A 21627-nucleotide genomic window follows, 5' to 3' on the forward strand; every position below is an offset into this window, starting at 1 on the left:
GTACCTTGGTTTGGAGTGGTTTAAACTTGGAGGGAATATTAAATAACCTTGATTTCGCCCTGGTCCCTGGCTGAGGGACAAGAGCGAACTTGCACTTGTAGGCTCAATCACTTTTTGCCAATGCTTAAAACTATCTCCAACAGACTCGTCATGCTCCCTTTCACTTATCTTTGACATGAAATTTACCTCATCTTGGCAAGAAATTTGTCTAAGGAAGAAATCGCTCTGGTCCCTTGGAGAGGGACAGGAGCGCCTAGGACAATATGAGCTTCACTTGGCGTCTTGCAATCTTCAAATTATCTTCAATGGATTCGTTACGCCTCCTTTGCTTGCCTCAAACTTAACACTCACTTGATCTTCGCCCAAAATTTGTTTTATAAGGAAAATCACTCTGGTCCCTGGGAGAGGGACGGGAGCTACCACTAAAATTCACCCTGGTCCCTGGCAGAGGGACGAGCGATTTTGCTTCTAGGGCCAATTTTCCTCATGATGGCGCTTTCAAATTATATTCAACTGATAAAATGTACCTCCTTTGATCTTCTCAAATCGCGAAATCATTCAAATCTTTCAAGGATAAGGCAATTTTGGATTTCAAGCTCCGGTCCTTCAGTGAGGGACAGGAGCGATTTTGTCTTTGAGGGCAAATATTCAACTTTTCTTCGCAAACGACTAAGTCTGGACACTCTATCATGTTGATTTCACCTTTCATCATGTCCTTAACGCTTTAGTTTTGATCAAAATGAGGCCAAAATGATCCAAGCAAGACATTTCGCCCTGGTCCCTGACTGAGGGACAGGAGCGATTTGGCCTAAAAACTCCAAAAAATTTGCCATTTTCGAATCTCAAAATCTTCAAAGCTTTCAATTTACGTTCAACCGCATCTCCTGGCGACCCTGCACAAGACAAATGAAACAAATTAATAACCAGGATGCATAAAATATCATTTTCGCCCTGGTCCCTGGCTGAGGGACAGGAGCGAACTTGCTTCCCTAGGCCAATATATCATGATTTTAAGGCCTCAATCACTTCACAAGGCAAAAATAAGCCATCTCCAATGCCTAGGATCAATTATTAAGATTTTCAAAATTTGGTCAAAAATCACCCGGACAAAAGTTCACAATTCCATTATTAACACTTAGGCAAAATTTGGACTTGCATTCAAAATTCCGACTGAACCTAGACAGACTCACTTGATCCCTGACAAATTCACCTTATTTCAAAATTGCATCTTACGGGAGGAAGCTCAACAATTCCTTCAAAATGGACTGGACTCTGGCCTGAAAACATCAGAACGGAAACCCTAAGGCTTGACCCTAGTCCAGATGACTGACTCACTAACCCAAAACCCTAAAAAAAGCAGAGAGAAGGACGAGCAAAAAGAGAGGGTCCCCATTTTAATGGGGCGATGTGTGAAATGGTCACAACACATCCACAACTGAGTTGAATGTTGTATTGCATTAAACGTGGTAAGTATTGGAATGTTACTCATTATTATATTTCCTGATGCTTGCTTGGAGTCTTCACTGTGGAACATCTTAATTCCTAGATTCAAACCCTAGTGTATATTTGAAAGATTCACGTGGTAAAACAACTTCTCACTCGCAGCCCAACAAAAAAAACTAAATGAAAATGAAGTGCTGTATAACATGCATGCAGCAATGTCTTCAAGTTTTGGAAAGCAGCTATACCAGGCAAAGAAAAACATTGGAAGGTTGGAAGTCTACCAAGGTGTTGGCTCTAAAAGTTGAACCTCAACTCCCTAAAGACAAACTATGTCCCAGATATGCCAATTTAAGATAGATAGCTTGCAGCTCATGATTGGGCAGTGAAAACAATTGGCCAAGTATTGAGGATGGCTAACTTCTTCTACTTCAGGCTCTGCTTGACCAAGAGGGGTGTTTTTGAGGTCTTTAAATAGAAAATGTCTTGAAGCAGAGAAAACGGCAAAAAATAGCTACTGTAGATGATATCACCTCAAGAGGTTAGGCAACAAAAAGGGACGCAAATGGCCTTTCAAAAGGAGAAAACGATGGGGAAAATTGGATAAAGGGTGAAAAACAGAGATGGATAGAAGAAAAACAAAGCAAAACGGAGCTAGGATAAAGAAATGGGAGCAGAATACATGATTAGGGAGGTAAATAAATAGTAATCAGGAGTAAATTACTACTCATTGTAGCCCTAGTAATAAGTGATTTGGTGAGAAGCCGTGTAATTTCAGGCATGTCTTGTGTCTGTTCAAAAAGAATTACCAAGCCTGTTGTCTGTTCTGTTGAACTATTACATCATTTGTATGATATCAGTATATTAGTAAGTGAAATAATCAATTAAAAATTAGTTTCTAGTTGGTCAGTTAAGTATTCTGTACCAGTAAAAATTACATGAAGGGTTTATTGATTCAGGATCTGAACATGGCTTTTCCTGTTTGTTGTAGTAGCAATGACTGAACTTTATCATTTTCAATCAATTGGAATGCCTGTTCCAAGAAGCTGTTTGACTGAAGTTTCCTGATAGTACCAAGACTTCTCTTCTCTTGTTACCATCTCCGTAATTGTCAGCATGCTACTTTTGCCAATTTCGCTGTTTTTCACTCATCTAAGCTAGATTTGGAAGTCTTCCAGTTTCATTGTTTCTTTTAGAAATATAAAGCCGGTAATCTTTTCTCATTATTTTTATGGCTTTCACAAGTATATTCCTCTTTGATAATGAGGATTCAATCAAGTTCATAATCTGATGAACTAAAAAAGGCAATCAAGTTTTCCATGTCCACCAAACATGTTCACCTACCTTTGACCAACTTCTTACCAATTTAAAAAAAAAGAGAGAATTCAACCAAGAAATATTGAACTCTGCAAGCCCAGTCACTCCATTTTGCAAAAGCACTACATGAAGTGTTGTGAAGCTGTCATTCTGCACATCGTAAATGCACATTGATGACTGTGCAAAAATTGCAAAAAGTGTATGGCAGGCGGTCAGACCATCATCCCCTTTATTTGTGGTGAAATGTCATCCATGACTCAAAGCTATTTCTCATCTCCAATAAATGGAAATCATAACACTGCATGCAGTCATAATTTGTTTCATCTCCAATAATGATTCATTGTCCTTCTGCAGAATCTTTGAACATATTTGCATAGGTAGATTGACTAAGATAGCAGGGAGGTTGGAGATAGACGTTCATCTCCTTCAAGAAAATGCCATGTGCATACCATTTAACTTAAATAAAATATTCAGTTAATTCTATATCTTGATTCTTTCTCAGTTAACTTAAATTATACCTCTGATCATTCTAAAATAGCTTTCTTATGTTTATTATACACCTGGATTCCACCAATTTAGAGAAAAAAAAAGTTAAAACTTGTATCAAACCTAAACTAATGTTGCAGAAAATGTTGACTTGTATATGATTGAAGTAAAGTATGTGTGATATTATTGGTGCAAGTTTCCAATAAACCAATCTCTAATTCAAAATTTACTAGTGAAATTATTAATTTGATCTCGTTATTCATCAACTTTAACATTATCATAAACATGTCATTGTAATTGCATGTATCAAAATCAAGATTAATGAAATCACAGATTGTATTACCTTCACCAAAACTTTAGACTTTCCCATAACTTTAACAACTTCACCTACATATGATCCCGGCTCCTGTAGCAACTGCAACTCTTCCCTCAGCGCCCTTACTGCTCAAAAAAATCAAGAATTTGAGAAATTATATATACTTCCAAATCTAAACTATGAAAAAACAAGGTGACCAAATGTATGAAACTTCTAGAAATAGGAAAAATAAAACATAAATTCATTACAGAAAAATTAGACTCATAACATAATAAGCTCAAGACCAGCAACTTTACATTTCCACTCACAAAATTACAGTGCTATAAAAACAGCTATAAAGCAATTACAGATAAAATTTGTATATGAGATGCTGCTAAATAATATGAGAATACAGAGCTGGACAAAAGGCACAATTTTTAAATAAAGAAATAACCCCAACTTCAATAAAATGATTTCATGTTTACACATTCAAATTTTAAAACCATAAATTTTCTGTAATGTCCCCTTATGTTATTATTTACGAAGTAGGAACATTCAACTTACAAGAATCAATTGCAAGAGACTTCTTTCCTTAATTTCACTAAAAAATAATAATAATAATAATAATAATAAACATAAGAATGAATTGATACACAATGATTTCTACTTGATACGAAGTCAATCTCACTGCTATTTCTGAATAAACAATTAGGTGTATGCAAATGATCTTGATCAATATAGGCCGGCATTAAGTATAAGGCCACTTATGACATCTATAGATGGATTATCTCTGCTTTTCCTGATATGTTCGATGATGAGTATGCAATGATCCATCTTATGAAGATAGCTGTAAAGCTATATAAACTGCTGTCTCAGATATTCCAATGACGTGCAGATGTAAATATTAGTATCACCTTGCTCTGATACGTTGCTGTTTCTGGTGTTAAGTTATATGCTTGCAACAATTATATGATATGATGCTCCTGATTTTGGCAGTGAATATTTGCAATAATGATGGGGCTGTCTCTGATATACATCTGGTTGGTGTATGCACCCGATTATTGGGCCTTCGGCCTGGCTCTCCTTGAGCTCTTCCAAACTGGAATAAGAAACAATATATAAAACAATCGACCCTCCTTCCTTCCATGAAATGATTGCAAATATATATCTACGCAACCAATTGGTTGTGTCTATTGGTGGATACAGACATGTTCATTTTTTAAGTCATAATCGCACCACCTCAAGATATTAACCGATTGTGTTGATTAATGTGATTATTAAGGAATCGGTTTATCTCCTTAATCAAGCTCGATATCTTTATTATATCAATATTGTAAAGGGATCAATAATTAATGGTTCAATGGTATTAAGGTTATCGTATTCTCCTTGTCTGATAGTTGGAAAGGATACAAGCCTTAGCCCGCATCATGATTGATCTTATTTCATTGGATTCCTTGATCATATAGCTGGAATGTCTACAATCTGATTTGCATAAGGAGTCAGATATTCATATGGGAAGTTTATCACAGACTGATCAGTAATAATGGTCATCAACTTTGTCAGGTATAGTTGGAACTGTGGATCGATTGGATGGCCATATGTTTGTCCTTATGATGATGTGATTCTTCCATGGATGATCTGCTCATGACCTTATCATCTTATGCATTGTTCTTTTGGAATTTACGTATGGAATGGTATGATTGTGAGCAGGTGTGCGGATGGTTTTGGTCATCATGCTTGGCAACTATAGAGAATGTGTATTTCATCTTTTGATGGAAGATCAACTGCTTATTTCAAGGATGCTTGCAAGTCTTTATTGTTTATGGTATGATTCTAACAAATTCATTGCAGGAATACAACGAAGGATCAGTGAGGCTCCTCTCCTTGGAGGTAATTAATGCTAACATTCTTCTTGCCTTTATTTTGTTCCAATGGATAAGGAGGATAATGCTAAGGAAACTGTCATATTTATAAGACTTCACAGTTTCTAATCTTTATTAAACTAGAACTACTTAAGGTTTCAAGACTGCCACACCTGAACATATACTTATTGAAGGTTAGCTTATATTAAGATGGGGACACCACAATTTCACAATAAAATTTTACAGCTACGTTGCCCGAATTCAACTAGAGCTACAGATACAGCACATTCCAGGAGCTTCCCCAATACATATATAGACAAAAATACTAGAATGTTTTTACAAAAGAGATTCAAGTGAGAGTATTGATATTTTACATGTAGATATGCTGTAACTTAAAAACTTTGAAAGAAAAAAACATTAGCTTAAAAGTTCAAAATGCATATTAGTTTACAATCTATAATAAGTCACTTTTTTTTCATTTGAGTGAGCTGCCAGATGCTAACCTTGACAGGGATTTTCATCTTATAGCTTAGAGGGATACCTCTACCACCTAGCAGCTAGCCTTTTTTTTGGCAGTATATCAAACCCAATATTGGATGCAATATATCAAAGAAGCAATAATGGTTTGGGGAATTAATCGGCAAAATATAAGTATAGGATTTTTTCAAAAAATCGGGAAAAAATCAGCAAAAAATCGGATTTACAAAAAAACATAAAAAATTCCAGAAAAACAATCAAAAACTACTTTTTTTTTATATTTTAGGGCATTTCCATAGCATAGAGATATTGTAGGCAAATGAAATAGAAACTTGAACACATTTATATTAAATTTTCATTTTTTTGAATATTAAATGTTAATAACTTCAGAGATAATGACATTTAAATTTTCTGTAATTTAAATTTAAATAACAGTAAATTAAATTACAGTAATACAGTGAATTAAATTACAGTAAATTACAGTAATACAGTAACACAATTGCTAATAATTATTAACAGTAAATTTACAGAAATACAGTAATATTACTGTTAATAATTAAATTTACAAAAAATACAGTAATATTACTGTTAATAATTAAATTTACAGTAATACGACAATAATTAAATTTACAATAATACACTTAATATTTACAATATTACAGTAATATTACTGTTAATTTACTGTTATTATACTGTATTACTGTAAATATCATATACAATATATATAGTATATACTGTTAATATACTGTATTACTGTAATATTAACAGTAAATAAAGTATAGATATTGTATATTAACTGTTAACAAATTAACAGTATATTGTATAACAGTACATGTTAACAGTTAATATACTGTTAATATACAATCAATAAATTAACAGTAAGTTAACAGTTAACAGTAATATTGTATATTAACTATGTTACCGGGTTCGCCCCTGGGACGCCCTGGTACAGGTCCGGGTTCAACCGGGTCCGTGGTACGGGTCCGGTTCGACCAGGGTTCAAAAAACCCAGGGTGGGTTCGACCCGGGTCGAACCCAGTCGAACCCGGGCGGACCCAGTCGAACCCAGTCGGCTAGGCGGCCCAAAAGGTTAAAAAACAAACCAAATTTTTTTTTTTTTTCAATTCCGCCTTCTAAAAAGCGAAAATTATAACCTAAAAAACACTTCTAAAACATCTTATTGACACATTTCACCTCATTTGTGTTGCAAACAAATTTTTTATGAGAGCAGGTTGAAGAGAGGTTGAACAAAATTTGGCTTCCAAGATCAAAGAGGAGGAGTTGAAGACTGATTTTAGAAGCTTCAACAAGTGTTGCAGCATCATTTCCATACATTTTTAAGCTTCCATTGGCTGCAAGAGGTAGGTTTTTAAACATTTTTTTCCAACTATTTTTGTTTCACAAATTGTCAAACATGAAACTTGAATTTTTTTTCATTATTTAGTTTTTGTTTTTGAATATGTTTATTTTATTTCTTGCCATAGGAACTAGAATGGCATCTACATCTTCCTCCATTGGCAATGAACAAATAATTGCAAAACAAAGAAATGATCCAAATTCTCCCTTATGGAAATATGTGGACATTATAAAACAACTTCCGGGAGGTGGGGGATTCCGTTGGAAATGCCATGGATGTGATATTGAACGTAATAGTTCATATTATCGAGTGGTAGGCCATTTGTGTGGAATAAAAGGAAGAGGCATCAAAAAATGCCCTGGAAAAAATGGTAAACCTATACCAGATGAGATAGTGATGAAATATATTAGGGAGCATGAGGCGGCAGAAGAGAGGGAAGCCCGTAGATTGAACCAAACCGCATCAAAGGAAACAAGGGGAATGCAAGGCCATTCTAATCCCAGTATTGTAGTAGAAGACCACCCCTTCTTTGCCACAAATGAACCTCAAAGTGAACCACCCTTGACACGTAAAAGAACAAAGGGGCCTTTAGAAACCGCATTCCAAAATGAGAGTAGAGACAATGCTGATCAAGATATAGTAAGGTGCATTTATGCAAATGGGTTGTCATTCAATGTTGTTCGCTCCCCATATTGGAAGCAAATGATAAAAAGTGTTAATGAGGCACCAAGAGGGTATAAGGGCCCCGGTTATGAGAAGGTACGTGGAACATTATTGGAGAAAGAGGTGAAGAGAGTTGAAGATGCATTGAAACCCATAAGGGATTCATGGGTTGAGACAGGTGTAACAATTGTTTCAGATGGGTGGAAAAATGCTAAAAACCGTCCCTTGATCAATGTCATAGCGGTGTCCCCTAAAGGGGCAATGTTTTTGAGAGCTGTGGATTGTGAGGGCCAAATAAAAGATGGCGAATTTATTGCAGAAATTCTCATCTCTGCCATTGAGTCTGTGGGACCCTGCAATGTTGTCCAAGTCATAACGGACAATGCAAAAAATTGTAGAGCTGCTGGTTTGTTGGTTGAGCAACGCTATGATCACATCTTTTGGACACCTTGTGCGGTACATTCACTCAATCTTATGCTACAAAGGATTGGGCAAAAAATAAAATGGATCAAAGATGTGTATGCAGAGGCTGAGGACATCCAGATGTTCATCACAAACCACCACATGTCTCAAGGGATTTTTAGAACCTATTCGAATTTGGAGCTATTGAAGGTAAGTGAAATAGTAATTTAATTTTACATTTTCTGATTTTTTTGAATTTTCAATGTTAATAATATCATTGTGTAAGCTATATTGTGTATTCTTCTTTAAAGTTTGGCTTTTTTTTTTAATCATTTGGCATTAATTTGTGTTATAGGTTGCTGAGACCCGTTTTGCATCAAACACAATCGTCTTAAGACGACTTGTGAAAGTTAGAGTGGCACTATGCAATATGGTGATCAGCACCAATTGGACTGTATGGAAGCAAAGTAGCACTGAGAGGGCAGGAAAAATTAGGGATAGAATATTGGATGAGAAATGGTGGGATCTTGTTACATATCTCCTAAGTATCACTGAGCCCATCATGAGCATGATTCGCTATACAGACATGGATAGGCCTTGCATAGGTGAGATTTATGATGGCATTGATTCAATGCTTGAAAAAATGAAGTTCACTATAAATGAAAAAGAGAATGATCCTCAGGAGAAATTCTTCAAAGAACTGGAATTAATTATTGTAGAGAGGTGGAATAAGATGACCACTCCTTTGCACCTTCTTGCCTATGCCTTGACACCTAAGTACTATAGCAATCAGTTTCTTGATAAATCAGGAAGGATTCCACCATGGAGAGATCTAGAAGTATCTGATGGGTATAAGGCAGCATTTCTTAGACTATATCCCGATGATGATTTGCGAGATGTTGTTACAAATGAGTTCATAAAATTCGCAAATGGGAATGGTCTAAGTGTTGATGCACTTCGTCATAGATCCAAGAAAGATGCTCATAGCTGGTGGTACTTCCATGGCACATGCTTCCAACACCTACAACCCCTCGCTATAAAAGTTTTATCACAAGTAAGTTTAATTAATTAAAATTTTTAATTTACAAGTTTTAGTTTATTTATAGTTTACTTTGTCTTCATAGGTTGCTAGTAATTTTATTTTTATTAATGTATAACTTTAATTGTTTACTTTGTCTTCATAGGTTGCTAGTTCATCTGCTTCAGAAAGAAATTGGAGCACATACTCTTTCATCCACTCAGTAAAGCGCAATAGGCTGCTATCAAAAAGAGCGGAGAATTTAGTATATGTGCATTCCAACCTACGTCTTCTTTCACACAAACAACATGACTACACACAAGGGGAAACAAAGATGTGGGATATAGAGCCAGAGCATACTGATTTGGATGCTCCTGCTTCTCAGCTTCTTGCATTGACACTTGATGACTCGGAAATTGAGCCAACTTATAGTGCAAGTGCAAGTGGCATTGGCTCATGTAATGTCAATGTCAATGAGGATGAGGAGGAGGAGGAGGAGGAGGATGAAGAATTAGATGATCCATTTGATGATTAAACTTTAAGTTTATATTGTTGAAAGTTGAAACAATGACACTTGAATATTTTGTCATTTTGATATTAAACATGATGTATATGATGCTATTATCAATTATGGTATGATCATGATGCTATGATTACAAGTTTATGTTTGTTTTGTTGTTCATATGATGCTATGTGACATGCATATTTTAATTCATGCTTATAGGCTTTGATATATATATATATATATATAAAAAATTTACATGTTTTTGTACTAACGAACCCAAACCCCTTTTCAAAATTTTGCCGTACCGGGTTCTTCGAACCCGAACCGGAACCCGAACCCGAAACGGCAACTTAGTATATTAACTAGATTCACAGTATATTGTATATTAACTATTAATATGTATATACTGTATATAAACATGAAATTCACAAATTAAAAAAATCACAAATATGTTCATAACAAAGCTCAATAATATGCAATTTCCAAAAAAATATTCTAACATTTGCAAAAAAAATTTCAAATGATATTAAATTTGCAGTTGGTGATGGCGTAGCATTAATACTTGGCTAATGGTGGGCTGTTCTTGTCGCGTAGAATAAATACCTGGCTGCGGGACGGGATTTATGGAGTTCTCACGACATTTTTTTTCATTTTCGCGGCTTTTCTTTCCTGCTTTTCGTGCCACATCATCGGGTTTAGGGTTCGTGATTTTTTCTCAACTAAATCGCGTTTTAATCACGACTTTTTCAGTGAAAAACTCGTTGAAAAATGTTGACCAGGAAAACGCGATTTTTTCGGGGAATTAATCGGCGTGGATGCCAATTCCCGATTAATCGGGTATAATCGGGTTTTTTTCCCGACTCTTGCTTATAATATTACACTTTCAACAAGTTCAGGAAGTTGAACCTCACTGGTTTACAATCTGGGCTCATCCCAATCAACAAAATGTTAGCATAAATATTTTGCAAATGCTCATAGATAAGGTCCATGATATAGATAGTGAAATAAACCTGAGCCCTATATAATTATGATACTTAAATTCATTCAAAAAATAAATTGTTGCAGAGATTTCTTTCATTCATGGTTGATGCTTACAAGGACATGACATGTATATATCAAATAAATAATCTGCTACACTAAATTAAAACTGAGAATGAATAATTAATTCAGAGGTTGCAACGAACATAAGAATATTCTGACCACATACATATGCAATATTGATTATAAGAAAATAACAACTGATCCTCAATTACATAATGACCCTCCGGTGCCCTTCCAGGTACCTGCAAGTTGCAACAACTTTCTGAGTACTGCTGTAACATATTCAAGACTGCCAACAAGTTCTGAGTGTTGATTGAATTTCAATATAACGGTCAGTCTTGTAATGATTAGATTCTGACCAATAGACATTGTTCACAACATATTAGCATGGAAAGTGCACTCCACATTCTGTCCTGAAGGTTCTATGCCATTATTCTTGCTTAGTTACAAAGTTCGAGCAATTCTTGGACTGATGCATGCATGTATACCTCAGTAAATACAGGTAGAGTTTTCGTTCTACCTATAAAGACTAGTGCTGAGTTTTTCATCTCAGACTAGTGGATAAACAAGCTCAATTCCATTATGCCTTTAAAATGGAATTGCCTCCTTCCTTTATAGGAATTAGCCAAACAAGGTCAGCCCAGGCAAAAAAGAAATACGCCTTGCAAGTCGACCTCATACAATACTATATTATTAATTAAATATAAATTCATCATAGTTCGCCTTAGGTCAGGTCAGCCCAACTGACTTATTCAATTATTTAATAATTAACATTTATTAATAGTTGTATTTTTTATTTATTTAATAATTTATTTATATAATTAATTAAAATATTGGCAGATAAGGCTAGCTGACCCAGCTATTACACAGGGACATTACAGATAGGCCCAACCTGTACCTATAGATGTGCCCATTACCATCCTAAGGAACCCACACATAGGAATGGATTACTCGCTTGCATTGTGAAAGTCTCCATTGCCCATCATTTTATTAGAGTAATTAATGTTTATTTAATGGTCATTATGTACTATTTAGTTGGTTTTAGTTATTTAGTTTCTTTCTATTTCTGCATTCAATTCACAATTGTTTCTTATAGAAACATCATTATGTATTTTATTATTTAAGGAGTCTTTCGTCTCCTTGTTTAATACACAGAATTACCATATTAATGTTTTCTGGCGAATTTTTCAGTAAAAATTCATGGCTAGTCCTGAAAGAATTTTTATTTTCAGAAGTCCTTGTTTGAATTTTTTATTAAAAATCAAAGGCTTGTTATCCGAGTTTTTGCAGTCTTCTCTCTAAAAAATATTGAGGGTTTTTTGGTGTCAGATGTGCTGTTTGTAGCTGCACTTGGTCTGTGAGACGGTTTTTATTTAGCCACGTCGTATCTGAAATCATGATGTGAAGAAGCCTTTATCCCATGTCATGTCTCTGTTCAGAAGTCAATCGCACACTTTCCTTCTCCATGATCGTGGCCTGTTCAACCCTTGAAATCGCGCCTGTTCAACCCTTGAAATCGTGATTTTGATCAACTTAAATTCGTGCGATAAGTTTTCAGCAGTTTTTTGGACAATTTTTTATTAAAATCATGGCATTTTTTTCAATCTGCTTCTGGTTTGTGTACACCTTCTGGTTTGTTCGTGACATCTGATTTGTTCCACGCGTTTTGATCCATTCATGGGTATTTCCGTGATCTGAATCTATTCTTTCTACGTGACCAGGCAAAATCTGTGTCAGCTTCTCTGCATTTCACGAAGAAGGTTTTCTTCTGCACGTTCTTTATCCAGCACGAGGGTTTCTAGCAAAGCTTTTGACAATTTTAAAACAAATTGAGGGTTCTCTTTATTCCATGGTTACAATTTTTGTGGGCCTACAATTTTTTTTCCCTAAACCCTTTATTACTGTAACGGGTTTCTTCTGCTCCAACCCTGCGGCTAGGGTTTCTGATTTTACAGTGTTACAAACTTACAACTAGAGTCTCAGAGCCCTGGTTCTTGAAACATCAAATTTGAAAATTTGCACACCTTAGGATTTGGGCCAGCAAGTGTTTTTCACTGATTTTTATTTTTATCTACAATCATTGCCTTGGGATTTGTGCCTCCAGTTTTGTGTCAGAGTTTTGACTGATTTTGACCAGTCAATCAGACTTTTGCAACAGCTTCTCTTTTTACCTTGTTTTTCATGCATTGGAAAACAAGATGGATGGCATCGTAGACCAGCATTATGTTTGAAAATAATCAACACTCCAACAGCAAGAATTACAACACATGGAAACAATGCATGCTCACAACCTTTGAATACTGGTGTCTAGACCAGATTGTTCTAGGTAAGATTGTGTGTCCCTTGGTGGCAAGAAAAGACCGGGACAAGTTCGATGAGCGCAATCAGGAAGCGGTTATGCTCATTAAGTTGTCACTCACCAATGACATGCTTCCACAAGTGTCATCTAGCAAGACAACTTCGAAGATTTGGATGCATTTGAAGGATCTCCATGAAACATCAGACACGAGCTAAGCATTCTTTCTAAAGAATTGGCAGTTGTCAATCATGATGGACGATAAGATGACTTTGCAATAATGTATAAAGAAGAATCCGTTTTGAATTGGAAGACAAGGATAAGAATTGCAGCCTTAGAAGATAAAAGGCAGTGAATATATCAAGAAGAAGAACAGTGAATATGTTAAGTAGAAAAGCCGAAGAGGAGAAGCAGAAATACATATAGAAACAATATTACATGCAGCAATCTCAATCATACTGTATGCAGTTACAAATCGTGCAGTGATTAATAAAGAATAAGAGAATTAGGAAGGTAATAACTAAGGGCTGCAATCCTTAATGGAAACGTGCTTCTTTTAGGAAGAATGCACCATTATGAAAAGGTATCTCTTTTCAGTTAGAGATAAGGATATTCATGGAGATAGGGAAGGATGGTGTGAGGGGGAGAAAAAATAAGAAAAACATAATATCTGATAAGCGTTACAGATCAAACCAATTGAATACAAACAGCTGTCCTTAGACACGTACAACAGTATATTACATCAGCATCAAAGGGATAGAGATTGGATGATTACTAAAATATTGACACTCAGTTGTGCGATCATATGTTCTGGTTGTAGGTCTCCATCAAAGTGAAAGGTATCTCTAACCCTATCTTGTTTCAGTTGAAATTTGTGATCTACGGCAGAATTTGGGTATTTATAAATTGGGGACATTACATACTCCCAGTGGGGGACATTACAAGAGGAGAATGACTCTATTAGGTGACCTGTGGCTTGCGATTAGAAACTCCAAGGAATCAAATCTTGGTTAGCTCCTGCTGTAAATGAATTAGCAAGGTTTTGTTTACTCTCGAGATTGGTCATGAGGTCAAAACTCAAGAATATAAAATTCAAACAATAATAATTAAATAAAGTAAATAGAAAGAAATCCCCTGTGGGTACCACATGCAAAATTGGCATGTGGCTAGGCCGTGAACCCAAAAATAACCCTTTATCTTTATAAACCAAACATCTTGCCAGCCATTCTTTACCCCTTCCGATTACTTCAGGAGTTTATTCCAAGGAATCATTCAAAAGGAAGCAATCTAGGCCATGTCCCTAAGTGGAATAACTATGAGAAAACTTAAAATGTGTTTCCTGGAGAACATATTTTGTCATTGATGGTTGTTTTGGATATCTTTCTGCTAAGTGTTGTTTTATGTCAGCTTTATCTAGCTGTCTGTGTTTCACACTCTACTTGATCTGAGCCTTTTGTTCAGCTTGTTCTCTGAGTTCGTATGACTCCAAGTGCCAATATTATTTTCAGTATATTTTTGTTTGTTTGTAATGGCAGAGATGTCTGAAATCTTCTGCATTTTCAGTGTGTTCTGAACAGTTAGATTTCATCTTCTCAGGGCAGTTACACTGCATTTTCAGTGTGTTCAGAAGAGGTACATTTCATCTTGCAACAGCAGTTACATTATCTGTGAAAACCCAGGTGGAATCGTGTTTTCAAATTTTTCAGTGTGACTGAGACAAAGCATTTTATATTATGCGGGTGGAATCAATGCTTGCCAGTTGCTCAGTTTAAATTGTAACTGTTCTGATGTTCGCAGGTTTCCGCTTATTCTTTTTCAGTTACTGTCCAACCCTGCTGATGGTTTTTTCTGCAGAAATTTTGGGAGATACGTGGTGTGTGGGTTGCTGATGTTTTTGTCTATTTGCTTAAAAATTATACATCAGATGATATACAAAGATGTGCTGAAGATGGTTATGTAGTTGGTGGCTATTTTCAAGTATTGAGTATTGTGTGGTGGTCTTGCATCGATTTTCTTTCATGGAGTTCTTTTACGTTATAAAAGGTTGAAGAAAAATAGATGGTCAATGATAATATTGAAATACTGAAATACTGAAATATTGAAAAATAGATAGTCAATGATAATATTGAAATACTGATGTCCTTGTGCTGAGTTCGAACTTCATGACAATATGGAATGTGCATTGATAAATCAGTGATATTTTACAGCTGCCTCAGACTGAAAACTTTATTTCAGTATGAAAGTGTGAAATTCCTTGTATTGGCTCGAGAGGAAAATATTTGAAGACCTAAATGAAAGTCTTATTACTCTATGTAGTGCAACATACTTCAGCGTTTTGCAGTCAAGTATACAGAGAATTTTACAGATTAAAAGGAGCTGAATCGTAATATCAATTAGTATGACTTTATAGGGGGTTTACTCATTTCAGAGTAAAACTAAGAGCTTGCATGTGCATTCAAATTTCTGAACTTGTACTTGGTGTGAATGAGTAGGTGCTCATTAAGGTTGTAGCCTCTGTTTTGAGTTGGTGCTCATAGCGTGAGTTGTAGCTCACCTTTGTATCAGGGTCAGTGCCCATTTTTAATAGATGATTTTCAGGGCCGTAATTTTTTTACCCAAAAGGGTTTTCCACGTGATAAATCTTGTGTCTCTGTCCTTGTGCTTTCTTCTTCAGTTTAGTTCTTAAGTGGTTTAATCTTTGAAAATACTGTTCACCCCCCCTCCCTCTCAGTATTACTATTTTCTGGTTTCTTTTCATTTCCATACTTATAGAAGAAAACAAAATTTCTTTACATTTTACAATGATATAAGTTATTATACCTTAACAAAACCTCCCAAGAATTAGCCCCAAGACAAATAATGCCCTATCTGTGGAAGACAGGATATTCCCATGCATAAGACTGAGATCCAAACCTGAAGCCTCATGCGTTAACACTACAACTTAGAATATTATAAAAAACCCATATCTCTTCTCCGATGGAACTTAAATTAAAAAGGCATACACTAATTCTTTTAAAAAAACGGACTAACATCCTCCTTCAAGGAATGTCAACTAAATAAGGTGTTTGTAAAAGGCTTGTTGAAGATGAAGAACCTAAGCGGCTAAGATATTTGACATTTCGTAACAGAGCTCGTATTCAATTTCAGGATCATGAAAAAATGTTGAAATTGGCTAAAATACGACATCAAACTTGCTGGGGTTAGCATACACCAATATACGAGGCAAGTGGATTTAAAAAAAAAGAGCTACCCCTTGGCATCGAGGCCAAATGCATACCATTGTTAAATTCAACAGAAGGGGAACCAAAATACCCGTCTAATGAGGCTGGGTGCAAATCCTAAGAGAATGTCGAGGAGAATACCTCAGCAATCCTAACATACAAGCCCAAGTGCATTTGACAGAAAACTTACTCCTAAGTCTATCACACAGACAAGGCTAGTGAATTAGAAGAGAGACACCCCTCTGTATAACCGCCTGGTTTAGGCCAGGTTGGTGTCCCGATGTATTTGATAGATAGCATATCCCTAGGTATATCACAGAGGAAAAACTTCTCAGAATACCTTGAACAAGGCTAAGTGCAAACCCCACGTGAGTTTTAAAGAAATGCCACTAAGTGTACTCAAATGACGCGACCAGATAATTTGACAAAAGAAATACTGCCCACATACCCAAGGCCAAGGAAAGGTGGGAATTCCTTGCATATTTGACAGAATTCATATCCTATACCCAAGCAACGAGACCTGTGTTATTTCCAGGTGAGTAACGGAAATTATACCGCTCTTTATACTTAACAGATAGGTTTAGGTACGAATACTGGGTGAATTTGACAGAAGAGATATGACGTACAAATCCAAACTGAAATTGAAGGAAAAAATTAAAATTTCTTTAAAAAATAAAAAATTTAACCAAATGCAAAATAAACAGAAAATGCAGATGCCCCGTTAAAATATATAGCTGGCAAAGATCATTGAAGCGTATCGTTTTAGTTACCTTTGGAATTAAGATCATTGCGCTGAGCCTCGAGGCGATTGAGATTGTGCGTCTTTTGCCGAACCTGAAGTTGAAGGTCGTGAATATGCTGCATATAATATTGACGCAAACCCTCGCCCTGCTTTACCATTTTCTTGTTTTTTATTTGCTCCTGCTGTTTTTCCTTCAGGGTTCCCATCGAATTTATTGCACCGGTGCTGTCTGTGTTCGGAAATGCCGCTCCCAGTTCTTCGTCCACCCGCATGGCTGCCGAGTAGTATTGCAGGCTAAGCCCTCATCAAATAAATTCACCAACAAATGTAACGTGAATTTGAAGTTTTATTAGGTTCAAGTAAAATGCCACTTTTTCTTTTCTTTTTCTTTTCTTTTTTAATTTTGTATTGTTTTGAGACGACGACTCTTAACGTTCTTTTAAGTTTGAAATATAATAAAATGAATCCTTGAGTTATTCAAGTATAATATTTTTTTAATAACAAAGTAAATTGCATTAGGGTAAAAAAAGGTTGTGAACATAAAATTACTACATTTTCATCAGTGTTAGCATTAGGATTAAATTGGTGGTGTAAGGATTTGTTAGAGCTACACAAAGAGGATTTATTGTTAACAAATTTATTTTTGATAATATTATGAATGAGCAGGGAGACTTATGAATGAGCCCAACAAACAAGTCAAAATGTTATTTCGATCAAATTTGATTTTGATAAGGCTTATGATAGAATTCACTAGAGCTTTATTTTTTAAATGCTTCTATGGTTGGACTTTGGTCCTAAATTTGGAGTCCATGTTCAAATGTTGTTTCAAGATGCTAATACTTGAATTATTATTAATAATATGATGACAGGGCCATTTCCTTTACAAAGATTTATTTGGCAAGGTTATCCCTTAGCTCCATATCTCAATGTTCTTATGGCTAATGATTTGGGATATTTGTTTCAGAGTGCCAATAACATGAAGTTGATTTTAGGAATATCCATTCCTTATGATGTTATAGTACAAAGTGCCAGTAACATGAAGCTGATTTTAGGAATATTTATTCCTTATGATGTTGTTGTAATTAACTCTCATTATGTTGATGACAATTTGTTGTTTTTTAAAAAATTCTAAAAAGAGATATTTCTAACACGATGGATATATTGGAGTTGTACTATGTTGTTTTAGGATCTAAACTTGCACATGATAAAATTGAATTCTTGATGGCTCAAATTGGTCTTGTTCCCTAGTGGATACCTCAAGAACGAAAACAAATCAAACATGGGCAAATTATAAGGTACTTTGGTACACCATTTAGCATTGGGATTTCTCTCTCTAATATGTGAAATTGGTATCTTAATAGAGTTAAGAATAAACTTTTCAAATGGGGAATAAATTCCTTTCTTTGGTTGACAAAATACAAGTAGTCATTAAAATATTTCTTGTAACACATGTTTATTATTCTTCATGTTCGATGCCTTCTAAAAAGTGGCATGAGGATATAAGAAAAATTATTCAACAATTTCTTTGAGCTAAATGGGGTGGTAATAGGGGACTTATATCCACACAATTTGGACTCGTTGCATTCAAACTAAATGTAAAGGTGGTTTGGGGCTAATAGATCCAAGAACACAAAGATTTTGTTTGGCCACCGAATAGATTATTAGAGTAGCCCATGGGGATGAATCGTGGAAGATACTCCTACAAAATTGTATTAATCTTGTCTCTATCAAAGATAAATGTTAGTATGTGGGGAGGTTAGATAAAATTATTAATGCCTCTTTTCTCTCAATCAAGGCTTCACCTCACCTTAAATCTATATGGAAGGCCTAGCAACATATTTTTCATCTTCTAAAATGGAGAGAAAACTCACTCTAACATGGATTTGGCTTCTCCACCTCATCTATTTGGTGGAACAAACGCATTATTTATCAAGACCGAGCTCTTGTAACATGTTTTCCAAAATAATCCTACTTTTGATTTAAAAAAAAAAAAAATTAAAATGTTTGAGATCTTTGGAATTTTCTTACGATGAGTTGGTTACCATGGTATGTTGTTAAAACTCAATTTAGTCCGAGCAACAAAAGCAAAGTTTTTTTATTTTATTTTTGTGTAGTCTCTAGTGTTATTGGAACTATCTATGAAATAATGTACCCCTATCCAATGTAAATTCTTCAAAGGTTGGTTATGGATGTCATCTATCCTTTTTCTATTTTTTTTCCTTTAAAGAAGGTATACTTTTAGTTTTTTCCAAATTTTCTCTTGAAGTCTCGATTGAACTTCAAATGGAATTGCAAGTTCAATGAAAAAAATTGGTCAAAACTATCTACTCAATTTTGGAGATCAAAAGTTAATTCAAATGCTCAATTGATTGCTTGGAAGATTCTACATTGTGAATTTCCTATTGCAGACAAGCTAAAATGTATGATGGTCATAAAATGTTGTATAAATGGATCATTTGCCTAGAAATGAAAACTACAAACTTACTCATTCATCATTTCTAGTGAAGGATCATTTCATTGAAGGAGCAATCAATAAGGTCCAACTTCAGTCCTCAAGGAGAGCTAGAATGTTTTTAATGGTTCCCCTTTTTTATTTGATTTGATTATGATAATGTGAAATCTAGGTGAAATGATAGGAAATTGGCAAGATTCATCAAATGAGCATATACAAAATTGGAAACAAACGCATAATTATAGATCTAGAAATGAGATGTAGAGAACCTGTAATTGAAATCTAGAGCTAAAAGTATCAATCAATGGAGATAGGCATCCTAGACCTATCTTTATGTTGAATCTTGTCAATTTATTATCATTTCACTTAGATCTCATGTAATCATAATCAAATCATATACAATCAAATGAAGAACCCGTAGCTAAAATTTGGAGATAAAAGTGTCAATCTATGAGATAGATGTCTTTGTCAGTTGAGGCTTCAAATTCTACATCAAGATTATCTATAGATATTTCCCTTCGAAATTCAACCTAAAAGTGTTGGTCATGTGAGCTAATTGACTAAGGCAAACTTCATGTTGGTGTTTCCACCTTCACAACAACAATGATGATGAAAACTAGAGCTTACCTCAGGTAGAGCAGAGGCTAAAACCTTAAAGGAAATGTTCGAATTGACAAGATTATACCTTAAATTTGATTATAATGGTGATTAAATGCTATTTAGATAAGTCCTTCAAGTGTTGATGTAATAACATGACATTGAGACATAACAAAATCAATCATGAAACATACTTGCAAGTAGGTTATTATAGCTTGTTACTCCATAATGCTTAAATTTGAAGACACTTGCTCGATGATTAGGAATAAGATGTGTTGGGATTACTGATGAATGAGAAATGATTACTTTATATAGGGTTAAGAAATTATTTCCTAATTTAGGTCGACTTCCAATGCTCGTGAAAATATCAAGATTGGATCACAAATTGTGGGAACTAACACTTGCACACATTTGAATTTAGGCCCCTTTTAGAGAGACTAGGGTACATTAGGCATCATAGTCCACTTAGAAAGAGGCAAAAGAAAGGTGGTTGCAAAGTATCAGGTTTTAGGACATCGAATCTTATCACAACATTAGCAAATGATGATAATTTGGGTGGCATAAGACCAAAAATAGGCTTCAAATGAGGTATGAGAGAGTACACTAAAGCAAGGGTCCAAAATAGAGTGAAACCATAAAGGGTTACAATTTATGACACTACTTTTAGCCCCCACTAAATTGCAGTGTGAATGTATACTAGTACTTGCGATAAAGTAGAGAGAGTAACTGGATGCAAGACTAACAAAAGATAATACATCACTACATCAAGGGAATCAAGACCCCAATCTTACAATTTCAACTCACACACCTACATCTAAAATAGGATTCACAAAACACAAAACAAAAGGTAAAACAAAAGGACAAACAAGGCACACAAAAAGAGGTAAAAAGGGGTTTGTACCAAAAACAAAGGCTCTAAGTCAAGTAGTTGAAGAGACCTCAACATAAAAAAATGTCTCTATTGCTAATATCATTCTTGGAATGTTATTGTAAGAGTACAAGCAAAATTCTATAAAAAACAAGAGCATACACAAATTGATGAGGCAAGAATCTATGGTCCAACAAATAGCTTGAGATATGCTATGCCAGGGGTTTGTGGGAAAACCATGAATTGTATTGGCCAACAAGGTGTGTTATATCAAATGATTTGTGTTAAATGTGTGGATTCTATAGGCTAACAAATCGTGTTATGTTAGGTGATCATAGAAAGAGGCACAAATTTTATTAGACAATAAGTTGCATTGTGTTACATGTGATTATGCTAGGTGATCATAGAAAGAGGCACAAATTCCATTGGACAATAAGGTGCATTTTGTTACACATGATTTGTGTAGTGCAACAAACATTTATACTAGAAAACTTTGTTACGCTAGATAACCAATAAGGATGATCATACTAACATATTAGCTTAGATGATTAATGCTCAAGGAGTGCAAAATAATAACAACAATAAAAG

At 35.1% G+C, this 21627-nt stretch overlaps 1 protein-coding gene across 1 annotated transcript in view; it reads right to left on the bottom strand.

The window, feature by feature from the left end:
• LOC131037151 (26S proteasome regulatory subunit 8 homolog A) overlaps positions 1-17463 on the bottom strand; it is a 43184-nt gene extending 25721 nt beyond the window's left edge. The window contains exons 1-2 of the mRNA XM_057969197.2: positions 17151-17463; positions 3587-3684 (exon numbers count right to left, since the gene is read on the bottom strand). Coding sequence (XP_057825180.1) covers positions 3587-3684; positions 17151-17394 — 342 coding nt within the window. The 5' untranslated portion in view covers positions 17395-17463. The remainder of the gene's footprint in view (positions 1-3586; positions 3685-17150) is intronic.
• Positions 17464-21627: the final 4164 nt, after the last annotated feature.

The sequence above is a fragment of the Cryptomeria japonica genome, chromosome 7 (assembly GCF_030272615.1).
Source record: "Cryptomeria japonica chromosome 7, Sugi_1.0, whole genome shotgun sequence".
NCBI lineage: Eukaryota > Viridiplantae > Streptophyta > Pinopsida > Cupressales > Cupressaceae > Cryptomeria > Cryptomeria japonica.